Source organism: Lissotriton vulgaris, chromosome 1_1 (assembly GCF_964263255.1).
Source record: "Lissotriton vulgaris chromosome 1_1, aLisVul1.2, whole genome shotgun sequence".
Classification (NCBI taxonomy): Eukaryota; Metazoa; Chordata; class Amphibia; order Caudata; family Salamandridae; genus Lissotriton; species Lissotriton vulgaris.
The window spans coordinates 1348650094-1348664537 of record NC_141685.1 but is presented as its reverse complement, the minus strand read 5'-3'; the positions used below and the strand labels follow the sequence as shown (position 1 = coordinate 1348664537).

The window sequence follows — 14444 nt, the reverse complement described above, 5'->3', positions numbered from 1 at the left end:
ACCAGTAGCTTTCAGGTTGATGAGCAACCCATCATCGGATCTTCCAGCCCAAAGAGGGGGCGGATTGTTCTCTAGCAGCCACCAGTTTCAGGATGGGTCATGCAGAGCCCCAAGAAGCGGGGCTCGTTAATGAACAAAGACCTACAGCAAAAGATGAAACGCCATGATGTGGGCTCTACTGTATGCCGTGCTAGTCCTCACAACTTGTAAAATGGGTCCCTGGTCCTCTCTGCAGACGCCCATGAAGCATTATTGCCGTGATTCAGATGCAGTGAACGAGTCGTCGTTTCCGGGCAATACATTTTGGGAACTATTTGGCTCAGACAGCTGCCTCAGACTCGCATTGTTATAAAATGTTGCTTTAGGGGTTGTTGATGACGAGGCATGCCCAGGAAGGAATATCCTTTTGAATAATAAGTTACCTATCTTCTGTAACATTCGTTCTGCTGGATATGAAATGTTTCATCAGCTTCTCCATAGCCTTCCAGCCTCCATGCTTGCTAAGAGCATTGAACCTATTCAGACCTATTCTTTCTGACAAAATTAGTATTTTCTTTGCACCGTCGTCTTTTTCGTCTTAGGGGGAACAAATGTCAGTAGTTCTGGTTGGCCCCATTATGGGTCCACTTCATCAAGTAATGACTTTAAATGATCCCATGTTACAAGAGGGCACAGTGCCACCTAGTGCGAGTCAATTGGAATTGCTGAGAAATCGTCCACTTCAGGTCTGAAGAATTTGTAAGAAGGTTATGTATCCATTAGAAAGACTGCTATCGAAGTTAGCATCTTATTCTCACCCATGACTCTAAATTGTGTAGAAACCAGGCCAGTGCAGTCACACCCATTTTATGCTGTTTTATTTACCAGGAACTCGACCCAAAAGTATTGGAGCGCTTTACATGAGCACCAGTAGTTATATTGCACATGGAAAAATTTATATTTTTTAAGCACGGGCAGATTAATTTATTTGTCCTGAATCCTGGTTGATTATACAAGAAAAGCAATAAAGAGATACTGGGAATAATGGGGATTTGCCCAGAATCCCAGGATGTTGAGCCGAGCAGACACTCGAACCTGGCTCCCCAATTCCAAATTAGGCAGCGCTAACCTTAAAGCCACATCCTCTCCCCACTTCTTCACTCGTCTTCTTCACTTTTCATGCCTCACCCTCTTCTTCACTTGTCAGCAGTTGGACAATTCTGCCTCAAGCAGATGATCATCCAGGGAGTTTATATCCAGAAGTCACTGATTAGTGGCGTTCTGTGACCCTCAAAAGTGGAGGGTCGTCGAGCCAGTACCAGACCCAGTGGCAGGCACTGTGATAAATCACAACACCTTTCTGCTCACATTCCAAAGTTCTCAATCATGGCTCATTAACAGATTTTATAATGGACCGTGACTGAGCGCTCTGGAATTAAGGCTGAAGGCAATGCGAGTTTCTCACAGTGCCTGTCAAAGGGCGTAAAGGGTAAAAAAAAAAGAAAACCAAACTTACCTTTCTTGTCTTGATTGCAGTCAACGCTAATCGTCCTCGAGCCTCAGCTATTTTCTCTCTCCAAATTCCGGTACTGCTTTCATGCTGCAGATGAGCAGCATGAGAGAAGCCTGGATTGGCTGGAGCTGGCTACCTCGATGCTCCAGCAGGCACAAGGGGCCTGTGTCTACCCTCCACTCAGCTGTCTAAGACTGCTAGGTGGAGAGGTTTATACTGGCTGTTGCAAGATAGCCGGCCAAAGAGACATGTGCAGTGTAAACTGAAGTGAGCAGCACTCCCCTGCTACCAGTCAGCAGCAGCCCCTCTCCCAAACACTTCTTGGACTGGGAGCAGTGAAAAATAAAATGGCAATTCATTTTATTACCATTTTATTTGTCACTTTTGCTGCACTGGCAGCAGGGGGTGGGGTGACACTCCTCTGTCCTAATGGGTCGAGCGCTGCTGGTCGCTATTCACCTCATGGTCGTGAAGCAATGCTGCAGAAACACTCACTCCACGCTCATTCTCTTTCTTTGGCACCTCTGTGCATACCAGTTAAAACCTATTGCACATTCAACATCCTGGCATAGTTCAAGCCGGTCCATTCTGCATCATTCACTTGCAACACCTCCCATCTTTAACACTTAAGAGAGTCTGTGCTTGAAGATGACTTTTCGTTTACACCATTTCTTCAAAAAATAATTCGTTTATTCCATATCTCGGCGTAATAAAATATAAAATAACATTACAAACAAGTTTATGCCTTCAAAACCAAGTACAAAAGAGTGTCCAGTGCAGCAACAGCAACTGGACCGTAAGGTTTCGCCATTTGGACCCATTGTTTAACATACATCATTGTATGCCTGACCAAACTCTGGGTTGGCTTTGTTTTGCTTTGGTCAATAAATATTATTATTATTCTCATTCCGTTTTCCAGTCTGCCATATCCTCACAGGACCCACTAAGTACCTTGGTACTTTTGGTTCTGTGAGCAAGGGTGCCACCATTAAAAAGTGCATGTCATTGTACAGGGTGCTTATCTAAACCATATAGGCCAACAATTGCATGTTTAGAGTTCTTTTTCTCATTTATGTACCAGACCTCACTCTTTAGAGATCGAGCTCTTGTTACTACATTTCTTCAAGTGTAAAACAAACCTTTCTGTGACCCTTAATGTGGCCCCCCTTTTAAGAGCGTGCCTTTGTAACTCTCAGCAAACATGATCCCTTTGCTGCCACTGGCATGGTCGGTGAATATGTTTAGGGTGATCCTATGGAATGCAAAGGGGTTGAGTAGGTCACATTATGGTGTATGTTTCGCTTCACAGCTGTTAAAATCCTGGAAGAGTACTTGGATAGTACTCCTTCCTTCTTCCAGGGACCTTCTTTGGTCAATAGCACTCTATTGTTCCCCTAGGGCCTTGATTAGGTCTTATTCGATGGTTGCCAAAGAGCTTTCATTGTTGTTGCTCTAGTCTACAGGGACCTCAACTGGCCACTGAACTATCTTTTTACAAAGATCTATAGTGGCCATTTGCAATATTTCATTCTCTATGGACCACCATTAGTCCTTCCTCTATGGTCCTTCCTGGAACTTAACACAAGATCCTCCAATGGCACATACTCTATCATTCTACAACGACATCCACAGGTGAAAATGCTATCGTTCTTGAACTATCTGTATTTGCCTACAGTCTATAGTTCACTGCCCTTCATTGGCCTCTACTCTGTCTTATTACATGAAACTACAGGTACCCGTATCTTGTTTGCCTCCAAGCAGTGTCATTGGCACGTGCCCGATTCTATCAATATGGGCACATGTATCTTCCTTGTGATACGAGATCCTCAATTACAAATCTTTAGTCGTAAAGTGCTTCGTGTGCAGTGAGTTTTACTCTCATTCTCTCTTCCTTTTTGGTTGCTAGTAAACATGGCTCAGGAAGGCGGCAACTTGTCACTGGGTGCCCAGAGTGTACTCTAATGCGGGCGCTCCAATCACACTGTCCTCCCAAAGTCTTTTGGTACAATCTCTATTCTGAGGCAGAGCTAACCTAAAATGTACTCCTAAACCCAGACACAAGGCTGTCAGTGTTCCCCTCTGAGAGTCCATTCCTCATATAAGGTGCCTTTGGCATTAGCTACTTCAGGGGCTATATGGCCTTCACTTGCCAACCTTTGTCCCCTCTCGCCACTTCAGTAGCATACAGTGTCTTTGGATAACACTCAATCCCAGCAGCCATTTGACACTTTTCTTGCTGATCGTTTGCACTGGCTGTCAGTAGAGGAGAGGTGCGCCTAATCTAGGACCCCAAAAGAGCAGCTGCACCCCTGCATAGGCTCCCCAAAAGCAGGCCCACATTTCCAACAGCGGCATGTCATAGAATGTCTACCGCCAGGAGCATGAAGGCCAGGAGACACTTAAGCAGACGAACATGTTCAAGTGTCTCTGAGTCTTCTTCTAATACAGATTCTCTGTGGCAGCAGTGACCATTTCAATATATCTCTGTCTCTTTTGGCCTGTCTGCCACTAAAGCGAGGCCAAACATCTTCTCGCTCTACTACTGTAAAAGGCTCAAGTCATCAAGGATCAGCTGGACACCTTCAGCTGCACCCACATGCCTCCACAATCATGTTGGGGATATCCATCTTGACAATGTTGTGGTTCTTGTCATAGTACAGCATGGATAGCGGCCTATGCTTGGTAGGCACACAGCATGAGGTGGTGGAAGTGTTAATGTTGTTGGCTTTGATGAGGTTGAGGACGGTGGTGTGGAAGGAGGCTGCCATGCCAGGAGCGCCGGCAAGGTGCATAGGGCAGAGACCCATGCAGTAGTTGATCTGGTAGCCCTCCGGTTTAATGATCCAGTCATTCCAGCCAATGTCTTTGAAGTCCACATAGTAGTCCTTGCGGCAGCACAGCTTTGAGTTCTTGTCACAGGTGAGGCTGCGCTTTGCCACGTGATGCTCTGCATCCCGTACCCTGGCCTGGGCCACCAGAAATGGTTGGTGAGCTTCGCTGGCATTCAGCCCTGGGCACTGTCTCCCCTCACACTCCAGCTCCAACTGCAAAGTCCTTTCCTCCTGATCAAAGAAGGCCTGAAGGGCAGGTGTAAGGGCAAAAGTGTGCCAGCTACCCCATGTCACATCCAGCTGCCTCTTGGACACTAGACTTCGCTGTTGGCCTGGGCGGCTCAGATACACCTGGGCAGTAAGGTTGAAAGGGCCACCTCGCTGCGACTTGAAGTAAAGCCATAGGTGTGAATGGAGGATGTGCACGTCCTGTGTTCGGTCACGGTTGAACTGGAAGTTCATTTTGGTGTTGGCAATATTTGAGAAATCTGCAAAAGGGGAAAGAAGGAACAATTATCACAATTTGGTGTAAGTTTTTCATAAGCAATATCACCCAGAATACTGGATATACTAGATACAAAATGGCTACCCTTGTTTGTGGAGAACACAATGACTTAAGGAGCATGGCTTCTGAACTGTATTTTACTGAACCAAAGCAAACTTAATTCCCACTGGTGGGTAGTTTGAAAAGCTGGCCCTTGTGGACAGTATGTGGAACTAGAACTGGTAGACAGTGTAACTGGGAGTTGTGGGCAGTGAAACTGGGAAGCTGGCACTGGTGCGCAGCTCAACTGAGGAGCAGCCTCCTTTGGGCATTATGATAAGCTGGCAGTGGTGAGCAGTGTTGGATGCTTGAATAGATGGCAGTGTGACTGTGGAACTGGCCCTAGTGGGCAGAAAAAGAAGCTGGCCCCGGTTGTCAGCATGGGTAGTTTGCCAAAGTGGGCATCGGGATTTGGGAGCTGGCACTGTTAAGTGTGAGACACTGGCACTGGTGGGCATGTGAGATGCTGAAGCGGCAGTGTGATAAGTGTTAATTGGTGGTAGCGTGACAGGGGAGCTGCAGCTAACAGGCAGTGTGAGAACTTGCAGCTGGTAGGCAAGTTATGAGGCTCGCAATGGTGACTTACGAGTTGGCACTGACAATCAGTGTGGGACGCTTGCTCCAGTTCTCAGTGTGGGTATCTTGCACTGGCGGACACTTTAAATATGGAGCTGGTACTGACAGACAGCATAAAAAGGTGACACCGGTGGGAGTGTGAAAGGCTGTTACTGGGGGAAGTGTGAGAAGTTTTCATTGGCAGCAGTGTGAATGAGATGCTGGCACCGGCAAGCAGTTTGAGAACCTTGTGCTGTCAGGCAGTGTGAGAAACTGGCACTGATGGCCAGTGTAAAAAGCTAGCACTGGTATAAGTGCAACTATGGCACTAGCTCTTCAGTGCACTCCATCTAACACCTTGCACCTGATCAAGACCTTAACCCCTTCCATGCGTCAGACGGCACCCCGGCTGTCCGATGTCACAGTGGGCATGTGCGGAGGATGGCCGAAGGCCGTCCGAACTCCGCCCACTCAATAAATCACCAGCACAGTGGCGGAATTCACGCAGCGGTCAAGGTGTTAAATCTTCCTAAAGCCTAGTAGCAATTCATTCCAAAGTGTGCCCTATATGAATGAATAAATGAATGAGGCATGTTTATAAAGCGCGACAGCTGCTCCAACCAGGACGTCCCAGCAGTAAGCTGATGAGGGGAAGGAAGTACCACTGTCTCCCCATTCAGAAGAGATGCCACTTGAAGATGTTGATCCAAACCTAGAAAGTTGTGCACAACCAAGGACCACAATGTATGTAGGGGGTGCTGCACTCTATGTGTGTAATTATCTTCAAAAAGTTGAGCGGTAGGTGTGCTGTGTTAGATTAGTGCCTGCACACTAACGTAATCACTGTATGTGGCCTGACGCCAAAGGCCGTCAGGACTCTAACACGCCCTACAAAAATTGAATACTCCTTTTGACAAGTTTCATACACTTTTATCAAATATGCTTAATCATAAAAGTTCATTACATTTCAACCATCATGAAGAATTTCTTTTTTTACATTATCAGATAGGTTTCACATTTACGACAACAAAAGTATAAATTTATACATTAAATGAATAGCACAATAACACCCGATGCATTTCGGGGCATCAGCCCCTTCGTCAGGGGTCTTTTTATTGCTAGTATTGAATACTCCTATCCATTGTTGAGCATTTTACAAATGTATTCTGATCCTCCCTTCGGTATACAAAGTCTGTTGTTTTCTTAAAGGTGATTCTAGTTCGTTTTATCTGCAGGGTTTCAGTTATAGCTTGACCCCTTGTTCGTGAATGAATTGCGCCTGCGGGTTCTCGTGTTGAGCAGGTCCCGCTATGCGTTTTTTAATGGCACGATATGCGCGACGTGAATCTCCTATCAGTTTCCCGGGAAGCAGAAGCATCAACGCTCCGCCTGAGCTTACAACAAAGCTCAGGCGGAGCGTTGATGCTTCTGCTTCCCGGGAAACTGATAGGAGATTCACGTCGCGCATATCGTGCCATTAAAAAACACATAGCGGGACCTGCTCAACACGAGAACCCGCAGGCGCAATTCATTCACGAACAAGGGGTCAAGCTATAACTGAAACCCTGCAGATAAAACGAACTAGAATCACCTTTAAGAAAACAACAGACTTTGTATACCGAAGGGAGGATCAGAATACATTTGTAAAATGCTCAACAATGGATAGGAGTATTCAATACTAGCAATAACAAGACCCCTGACGAAGGGGCTTATGCCCCGAAATGCATCGGGTGTTATTGTGCTATTCATTTAATGTATAAATTTATACGCCTTTGGCGTCAGGCCACATACAGTCACAACCAAAGACCGGCATACATCAACCACAGCCTGAACTTCCACCAACTCACCAGACTTCTGCGCTCCAACTCCTTTACCCTTGCTCACACCCCTCGCATACGTAGAAGCCACAGCAGAGGCCACTTTGTCTCCTAACGCGCAGCTAAGGCCTGGAACGACCTCCCTCTTCACCTCTGGACCTCACCCTCGCTGATGTGATGACCTGGCTGTTAAACTAAGCCTCCGCAGTACCATCCTCATCACCTGGATATCCTTACATGTTTTAGCCATGCTTTTCAAATCTGATTTGATTTACATTTGAAGGACCTGAGTCTCCTACTGAGCAGCAGGGTCTCTAAAGGAACAGAAAGCCTGGGTTATATTTCTTTGAAGAAGTGTGCCTTCAGCAGAGCCTTGAAAGCTGACTTGGAGGAAATACACCGAAGATGTTCTGGAAGAGAATTACACATGTTGGGAGCTAGAAAAGAGTAGGATGTACCATCAGCTCTCTCTCTATGCACCCTAGGGATGCCCAAGAGATTTAGACTAGCAGAGCGATGGGTTCTAGGGGTTGATACTTTTTAATCTTATCCTGAATACAAGCTTGGCCCATGAGATGTAAAACTCTGTAGGTGATCATAAGGGCTTTGAATTGTATTCTCTGGCTGATCAATAGCCAGTGTAGAGCTTTCAAACCTTGTTGAATGGAGATTCGTTTAATAATGTTCAGTGCCAATCAAGCAGCCACATCATGTACCCACTGTAATCTGTTGATCAAATCCTGTGGTGTCCCAGGGAGAAGGACATTGGTGTAGTCCAATCATGATGTAATTAGGGCATGTACAATTTCATTTCGAGTGTCCTCTGGCAGGAGTTTAAAAGTATTTAATAAAATACGTCAGTAAAGGTAAACCGACTCTGGCTGTAGACTTGACCTGGGTTTTGTATAAAAGGGCAGTGTCTATTTTTACCCTCAGATTTGTTGCAACATATGTGGGGGCAGGAGGTTAACGCAGCTCAGTAGGCCATATTCTGGTTATGTCAATAGGAGAAGGGCTACCAAATACCAGTATCTCATATTTATCCGAGTTGAGGCAGAGGCAGCTGTTGCGCATCCACTCAACTTCTGCCAGAAGGCAGTCCTGGAAGTTGGCTGTAATTGAGTTATCCAGCTGGTTGAAAGCATACATTAGCTGAGTGTCATCTGCAGAAGACACAACGTTAAAGCCCCAAGATTGTACAATGGAGTCAAGGGGGAGCCGTACAGATGTTAAATAGAGTTGGGCTGACAGCCGATCCTTGAGGAATGTCACAATTCACTCCCCTATATCCAGAGGTGTAGGGAGGTAAGTAGATTGCTTGTTTTCTTCCAGAAAGGAAGGATGTTATCCAGTTCCAGACAGTGCAGAGTATACCAGCCTTTTCCGACGGCTGCAATAATATGTCGTGAGACACAGTATCGAAAAAGGCAGACAAGTCGAGTAGTATTACTAAAGAGCTATAGATTTTTTTCCAAGATCAAGCCTAGTTTTAATGAAATCCATTGCCTCTGAAAGGGCTGATTCTGTACTGACACTAGTACAGAAGCCGGATTACAATGGATGTAAGAAATTGTTGTTTACGATAAACTTTGTGATCTGGCAGTTGACCAAGGACTGTAACATTTTACCTAAGTCAGAGAGTAAGGAGATGGATCTATAGTTACCCTGATTTAGTTGATCAATATTAGCTTTTTTGCAATTGGTAACACCAGTGCCTTTTTCCAGCTAGTGGCCACAGAGCTAGAGTCCAGGGACAACTTAAACAGAGATAATCTGTAGGTTTAGGAAGTTGATGTCTCGCAACAAAATGTGAGGACAGACATCCAACGAGGAACTAAATCTACCTTTTTGAATGATAATTTCTGAATCAGTTAGATATATCTCCTCCAAAATAGCTGAGGGTCAATGCAAAGAGAATGTGGTACTAGAGCTGACTTAGATGAGTCAGTGTTCTTGGTGTATTTAAACTTAGAGCAAATATTGTTGACCTTTTCATGAAAAAAGGCCGTCAAGTTGTCGAAGAACCGCTGTGATGACGGGGTGGATTGTTTACCAGCTGTGGGATTTTGGAAAGAATTTACTATTTTAAAAACAGTTCTAGGCGCGTTTTCTGCTTCTGCAATAGGCCACTGACTCACTCGTAAGATCATAACTCGGTTGAAAAATAATATATAACTGCCCTTGATGCCTTATGTTTTAAGGGACTAGTACTGAAAGTAGAAGAAGAAAGAAGGGACCATTACTGAAGGGTGTGTTCCTGTTCATGTTTATAACAGGCAGGCTGGTTCGGGGGACTGGCACCACAGGATAAAGGGTGTTTTGTCACCCTCTTCCCTAGCAACGGGTTCACATTTGAGGCTTCTAAATTGTACAAATTAATAATGAGAGATGGGGCAAGGCCTTCGAGAGAGGGAGGGGTCATTCTGAGTGTGGTCTTGGACCACCTGCTCTGCCTAAACAGCCACATTTGCAGTGAGACCACAACTCAGCAATTGCATATTGTATGTAGCATTGCGATCAAATAAATTAATTTTACGGCGTACGTGCTGTATGAATGTTCAATATATATCCAATGATGCAATGCAACTTCCTGTCATTCGATGGCGCAATTGTATCAGAACTCGGATGTTGGGTCTGTGATGGGCAATAAGGAAGTGGGAGGGCGTCCACGTGCCATTAAGAAGTCATCCTGCCCTTACACTTTCGGTAGCTATGAAGATAACTTCCACAGAGAGGTTAAACATGTCCTGTTTCATTTTTTCAGCTATTTGGGGGTTAATAAAACGTGTACCTTTGAGCCGGGTACTAGAAAAATGTATTATTCAAACAGAGACTCAGTTCAGTATGATGCATTCTAAACCGATCCTTACGCATCAAACTGGTTTGTATAACGCGCAGTCTGGCATTCATTTAGTTACATTTTCACTGAAACTTCGATAGGATTGGGACAGAGTCAAGCACGTCAAACGTTGTTTGCAAGTTCCATTGCTGAACTACTAGCAGTGGAACCAGAATGCCTAAGTCCTCCCGTTGTTGGCCGGTAATGGAATCGAGCCAGAGTGGGGAGAGGTGATTTGGGGTACGCACATTGTGGTCAAGTGGAAAGCATAGTTAGAATGCAATTTTCCTCTGTTTAAGTCTGGCACGGTACTGATCTGACGCCAGTGGTTAATTTGAGCCAGTGGTTTCTGGTGCTCGGTACCGGCACATAATTGTCAGCACTGGCACTTATGACAGGCTGCCACATGATGGCAATGTTTGTCTAATTTAGAGAAGAACGCAACAACTGTTGGTTATTATTTCAATATACGTTTAAATGACTATTACTCATGTGATGTGAAATTACTGAAATTATACTATTACTCCAGCTTGAGTAATTAAGAGTAATTTGGGGCAAAAATCCTACCGCAGGAGCACAGGAACAATGAACTAAGGGAGAGTGAGCCGTTGCTGGCTACTGTAGTTCGTGCCCTGTAGCATTTAGTGCTGGTTTCTTAGCGCAATATGCAACCTCTAGGCCATGTTGGACATGAAGGTGCATTTTCTCAAAAAAAAGGAAGGCAAATGCTGGATTACGCTTTTCACACAGTTACGCATAATTATGGGTTATTTTGTGATAATTATGAGTAATTATGCTAGAGAGAGTGACACCAGTTATGCCAACCCCTACCTGCGATTCAGACCCTTCCTATCATATGCTCCCTAAAATCAGCCGCAACGGGTCGCTAGACCCAACTTTAGGGACCAGAAATACTTCCAAATGGGCAAGCGAGAGGAGGGGGGCATACCATTTACTCCCACCAAAAATCAATAAATAGGGGTTGCATATTTTTGACATCTGTGCAGCTTGTTGACCTTACATATTTGAGAAAACATAACATATAAATACACAACCTAAAGTAAAAGCAAGCATAACTTTATCAGATCCAGTATGTAAGATCTAGCTGTTCTGCCACAGAAGTGATTATGGCTCTACTCTTTATATTAACTGTAGTAAGGTTTGGTAAATGGGCACAATAGTTGCCCTTTGAGGATGAAATGCTGTTTAAATTAGTAACCCATTGAAATAACTCACCTGACTCTGCAAAGCTGATGATCTCGTATTCCTGCTCGTCTTGTCCATCCCCTGTCGAGGTGCCCAATAGCCCATCTAGGTTAGGCTTGCCTGGGTGCAGCCTCCGTAGAGCGTTGGCCACGGCCATGCGTGGTACCGGGTGGGTGATGTTGGGTCGCTCCTTCAAGTGCAGCTTGCTTAGAATCTGCAGCTTGGCTAGCTCTGTTAGGATCTGCCGCTCTGCCTCAGGTGCAATAGTTGAGGGCACCCCGCATGTTGGGCACCCAGCTTTCTTCTCCATGCCCACCACCTCTTCCGAATTCTCTGGCTCCTCTTCTCTTGTTGCGGCACCGTGAGCAGTGGAGAGTGTCACCAGCAGCAAAAGGCAAAGCCACGCCCCCTTGCACTGCCATTCTTCAGTAAATTGGTGAATTCGGCAGAATGCCATGGCCAACCAATGTACACCGATTTCTTTAGCTTGAAAGATGAATAATAAGCTATTATGAGCCAAACAACAATTAATTCTTCTTGAGAATGTAAGAATATGTAAAACTTTGGAATGGCACTATGAGTTCTTTTTGGGAATGAAACAATGACTTCTTCTTGTGAATGGAACAATGAATTCTTCTTGGGGTGGCACAATGAGTTCTTAGAACAATGAGTTTCTTTTTGGCAAAGGAACAATGACTTGTTCTTGGAATAGGAACAACTACTTCTTGGGAATGGCACAATGAGTTCTTAGAACAATGAGTTCTTGGAGCAATGTGTTCTTGTTGGGAAGGGAACAATGAATTCTTGGAGCAACCTGTTGTTGGGAAGGGAACAGTGTGTTCTTGAGAAGGGAACAATGACTTCTTGGAGCAAGGTGTTCTTGGGAAAGGAACAATGACTTCTTGGAGCAATCGGTTATTCTTGGGAAGGGAACAATGACTTCTTGGAGCAATGAGTTCTTGAAGCAACGTGTTATTGGGAAAGGAACTATGAGTTCTTGGGAACGGAACAATGACTTCTTGGGAAGGGATAATGACTTCTTGGAGCAATCAGTTCTTCTTGGGAAGGGAACAATGCGTTCTTTGGAACGGAACAATTACTTCTTGGAGCAATGTGTTCTTCTTGGGAAGGGAACAATGACTACCTGGAGCAATGAGTTCTTGAAGCAATTCGCTCTTGTTGGAAATAAAACAATAAGTTCTTCGTGAGAAATGAAGCAATGAGTTTTTATGGGGAAGGGAACGATGTGTAGTCTCAATGGGAATATAACAAAGAGTTCTAGCAGGCAGTACACTGCTGAGATCTTATTGGGAAAAGAACAGTTAATTCTTCGGGCAATAGAATTATGGTTTCTGGTTAGGTTCGTCAATTAACTCCTATAGGGTTTCAAATAAAGAGTTTCATGGCAATGGAGAAAGTTCTCATTGAGAATCGATAGAGCAGTTCTCACAGGCAAGAGATGGATGAGCTCTCGTTGGGGATAGGGCAGTCCATTCTTATGGCTATGAAAGGACCAGTCGTCGTGATGATTGTAAGTCGGATGAAGAGCTCTTACGGGCAGTAGACAGGGCGAGGGCGCTCACCGGGGACGTGTGACGAGTGTCCTGCTTCCGCCGCGCTCGCGCCGCTTCTCCCAGGCTCCCGGTTCTTCTGTCAGCTCGCGCACCCGGCACCTGCCGCCCTTAAATAAGCACAGGCCGGGCTTTAGCAGTCATGTGTCAGGCTGCCGTCGGATTTAAGTGCGAAGAATTAACCGGGAAGCGCTGCGTGCATCACCAGCCCTCGTCGTCCCCGGAATATTCCTGACTAAAGTGCGCGGAATTCTGACAGGATGCGCTTGGGCTGTCGCCCGAGTTCCTGATATTCTTTTCAGGCTGCCGTCGGATTTAAGTGCGAAGAATTAACCGGGAAGCGCTGCGTGCATCACCAGCCCTCGTCGTCCCCGGAATATTCCTGACTAAAGTGCGCGGAATTCTGACAGGATGCGCTTGGGCTGTCGCCCGAGTTCCTGATATTCTTTGCAAGGGGGTCTCCAACCTGACCGAGACTCGGTTGCTCAGGGAGTCTCTCTGACCGCCCAGGGCAAAGTGTGCATCTCTTGTAGACTCTCCCAGGTGCCCCCTTTATAGTGCCCAGTGGGCGCTGCCTGTGCACTCGGGTGCCAGCAATCCCTTTCCTTCTGCCTGGCACCTGGGTCGTGTCCCTAGCACTTGTCTCCTCCCCCACGTCCCCCCTCCCGCCCCAGCCCATCTCGGTGCAGCTGCGGTTCTTCCCGCTCTTAGTGAGCCCGCCTGCAAAAGTTCACTCCTGCACGGAGAAGGGGCGGAGACTGGGACTTGGTAAAACTGGGACAGCCCCCCCCCCCCCCCCAACCTCCCCCCCTCCCCTCCTCCTCGGTGGAAGCAGGTGCAGGTGCAGGACAGTGGCAAACGTGATATGATGAAATTCCCAGTGTGGAATTGCATTTATTGTTTTCACGTGCGCGGGCTCGCGCGCACACACCCGGAGCCAAGTGTCCAACAGGGAATGCAACGGTCGAAGTCCACCTTTCCCGGCAAGACACGGCGACAGTCGCCCAACGCGCCCCGCTGCTCATTTGTAATCCGCTGCCTACCTCCTGTAGCAGGAAACTAGTGCTTTGAATGGGCAGGTACTACCACCCGCACTTCTTTAAGTTGATATTGTAAGTTCCTGCACTTCTTCTCACCACTGTTGCAGGCCATCTGATGGTCACTTTTAAAGAGCAAACAGGTACTGTGGATAGTACTAGCACTCTATATTTTTATGTATTATTTAAGGCACCGCAGACTACTGCTACTTTCTCGCCTTCCAGTGCTCTGCTGTCATTAGGCATGCAGCTATTCCTGGGTTTGAGTGAGACTTTCTGTTTTATTACAGGCGGCCATGGAGGAGGCTGACATCATGCGAACCTTAACGGTGGCTGCACCATTACATACACAGTAAACGAAAGCAGGGCCGTTTCTACCATTAGGCAAGACTAGGCGGCTGCCTATGGCGGCAAAAGAAGGGAGGGCGGCAAAAAACCTGAGTTTGGAAATCCCCTTGAGTGAACGGCCGCCTAGTCTTGCCTAATGGGAGAAACGGTGCTGCCAAACTTATTAGGTAGCGCCTTCTAAAATTCGACGTGACGTGACGTGAT

General features: G+C 46.2%; 1 protein-coding gene across 2 annotated transcripts; it reads right to left on the bottom strand.

Annotated features, from left to right (window-relative positions):
- Positions 1 to 2160: 2160 nt before the first annotated feature.
- Positions 2161 to 13722, bottom strand: LOC147749148 (inhibin beta C chain-like). Of its 2 annotated transcripts, none has more exons than XM_086966605.1 (3): positions 13243 to 13722; positions 11315 to 13090; positions 2161 to 4811 (listed from the first exon to the last, which is right to left on the bottom strand). In XM_086966605.1, exons 2-3 carry the CDS (start codon positions 11739 to 11741, stop codon positions 4075 to 4077), a joined length of 1164 nt encoding a protein of 387 aa, XP_086822731.1. In that variant the 5' UTR covers positions 11742 to 13090; positions 13243 to 13722; the 3' UTR covers positions 2161 to 4074. The 2 variants fall into 2 exon arrangements, with proteins under 2 accessions (XP_086822731.1, XP_086822727.1); XM_086966601.1 differs by lacking the exon at positions 13243 to 13722 and having other exon boundaries at positions 11315 to 12242; positions 12301 to 13157.
- Between the last annotated feature and the right edge of the window lie 722 nt (positions 13723 to 14444).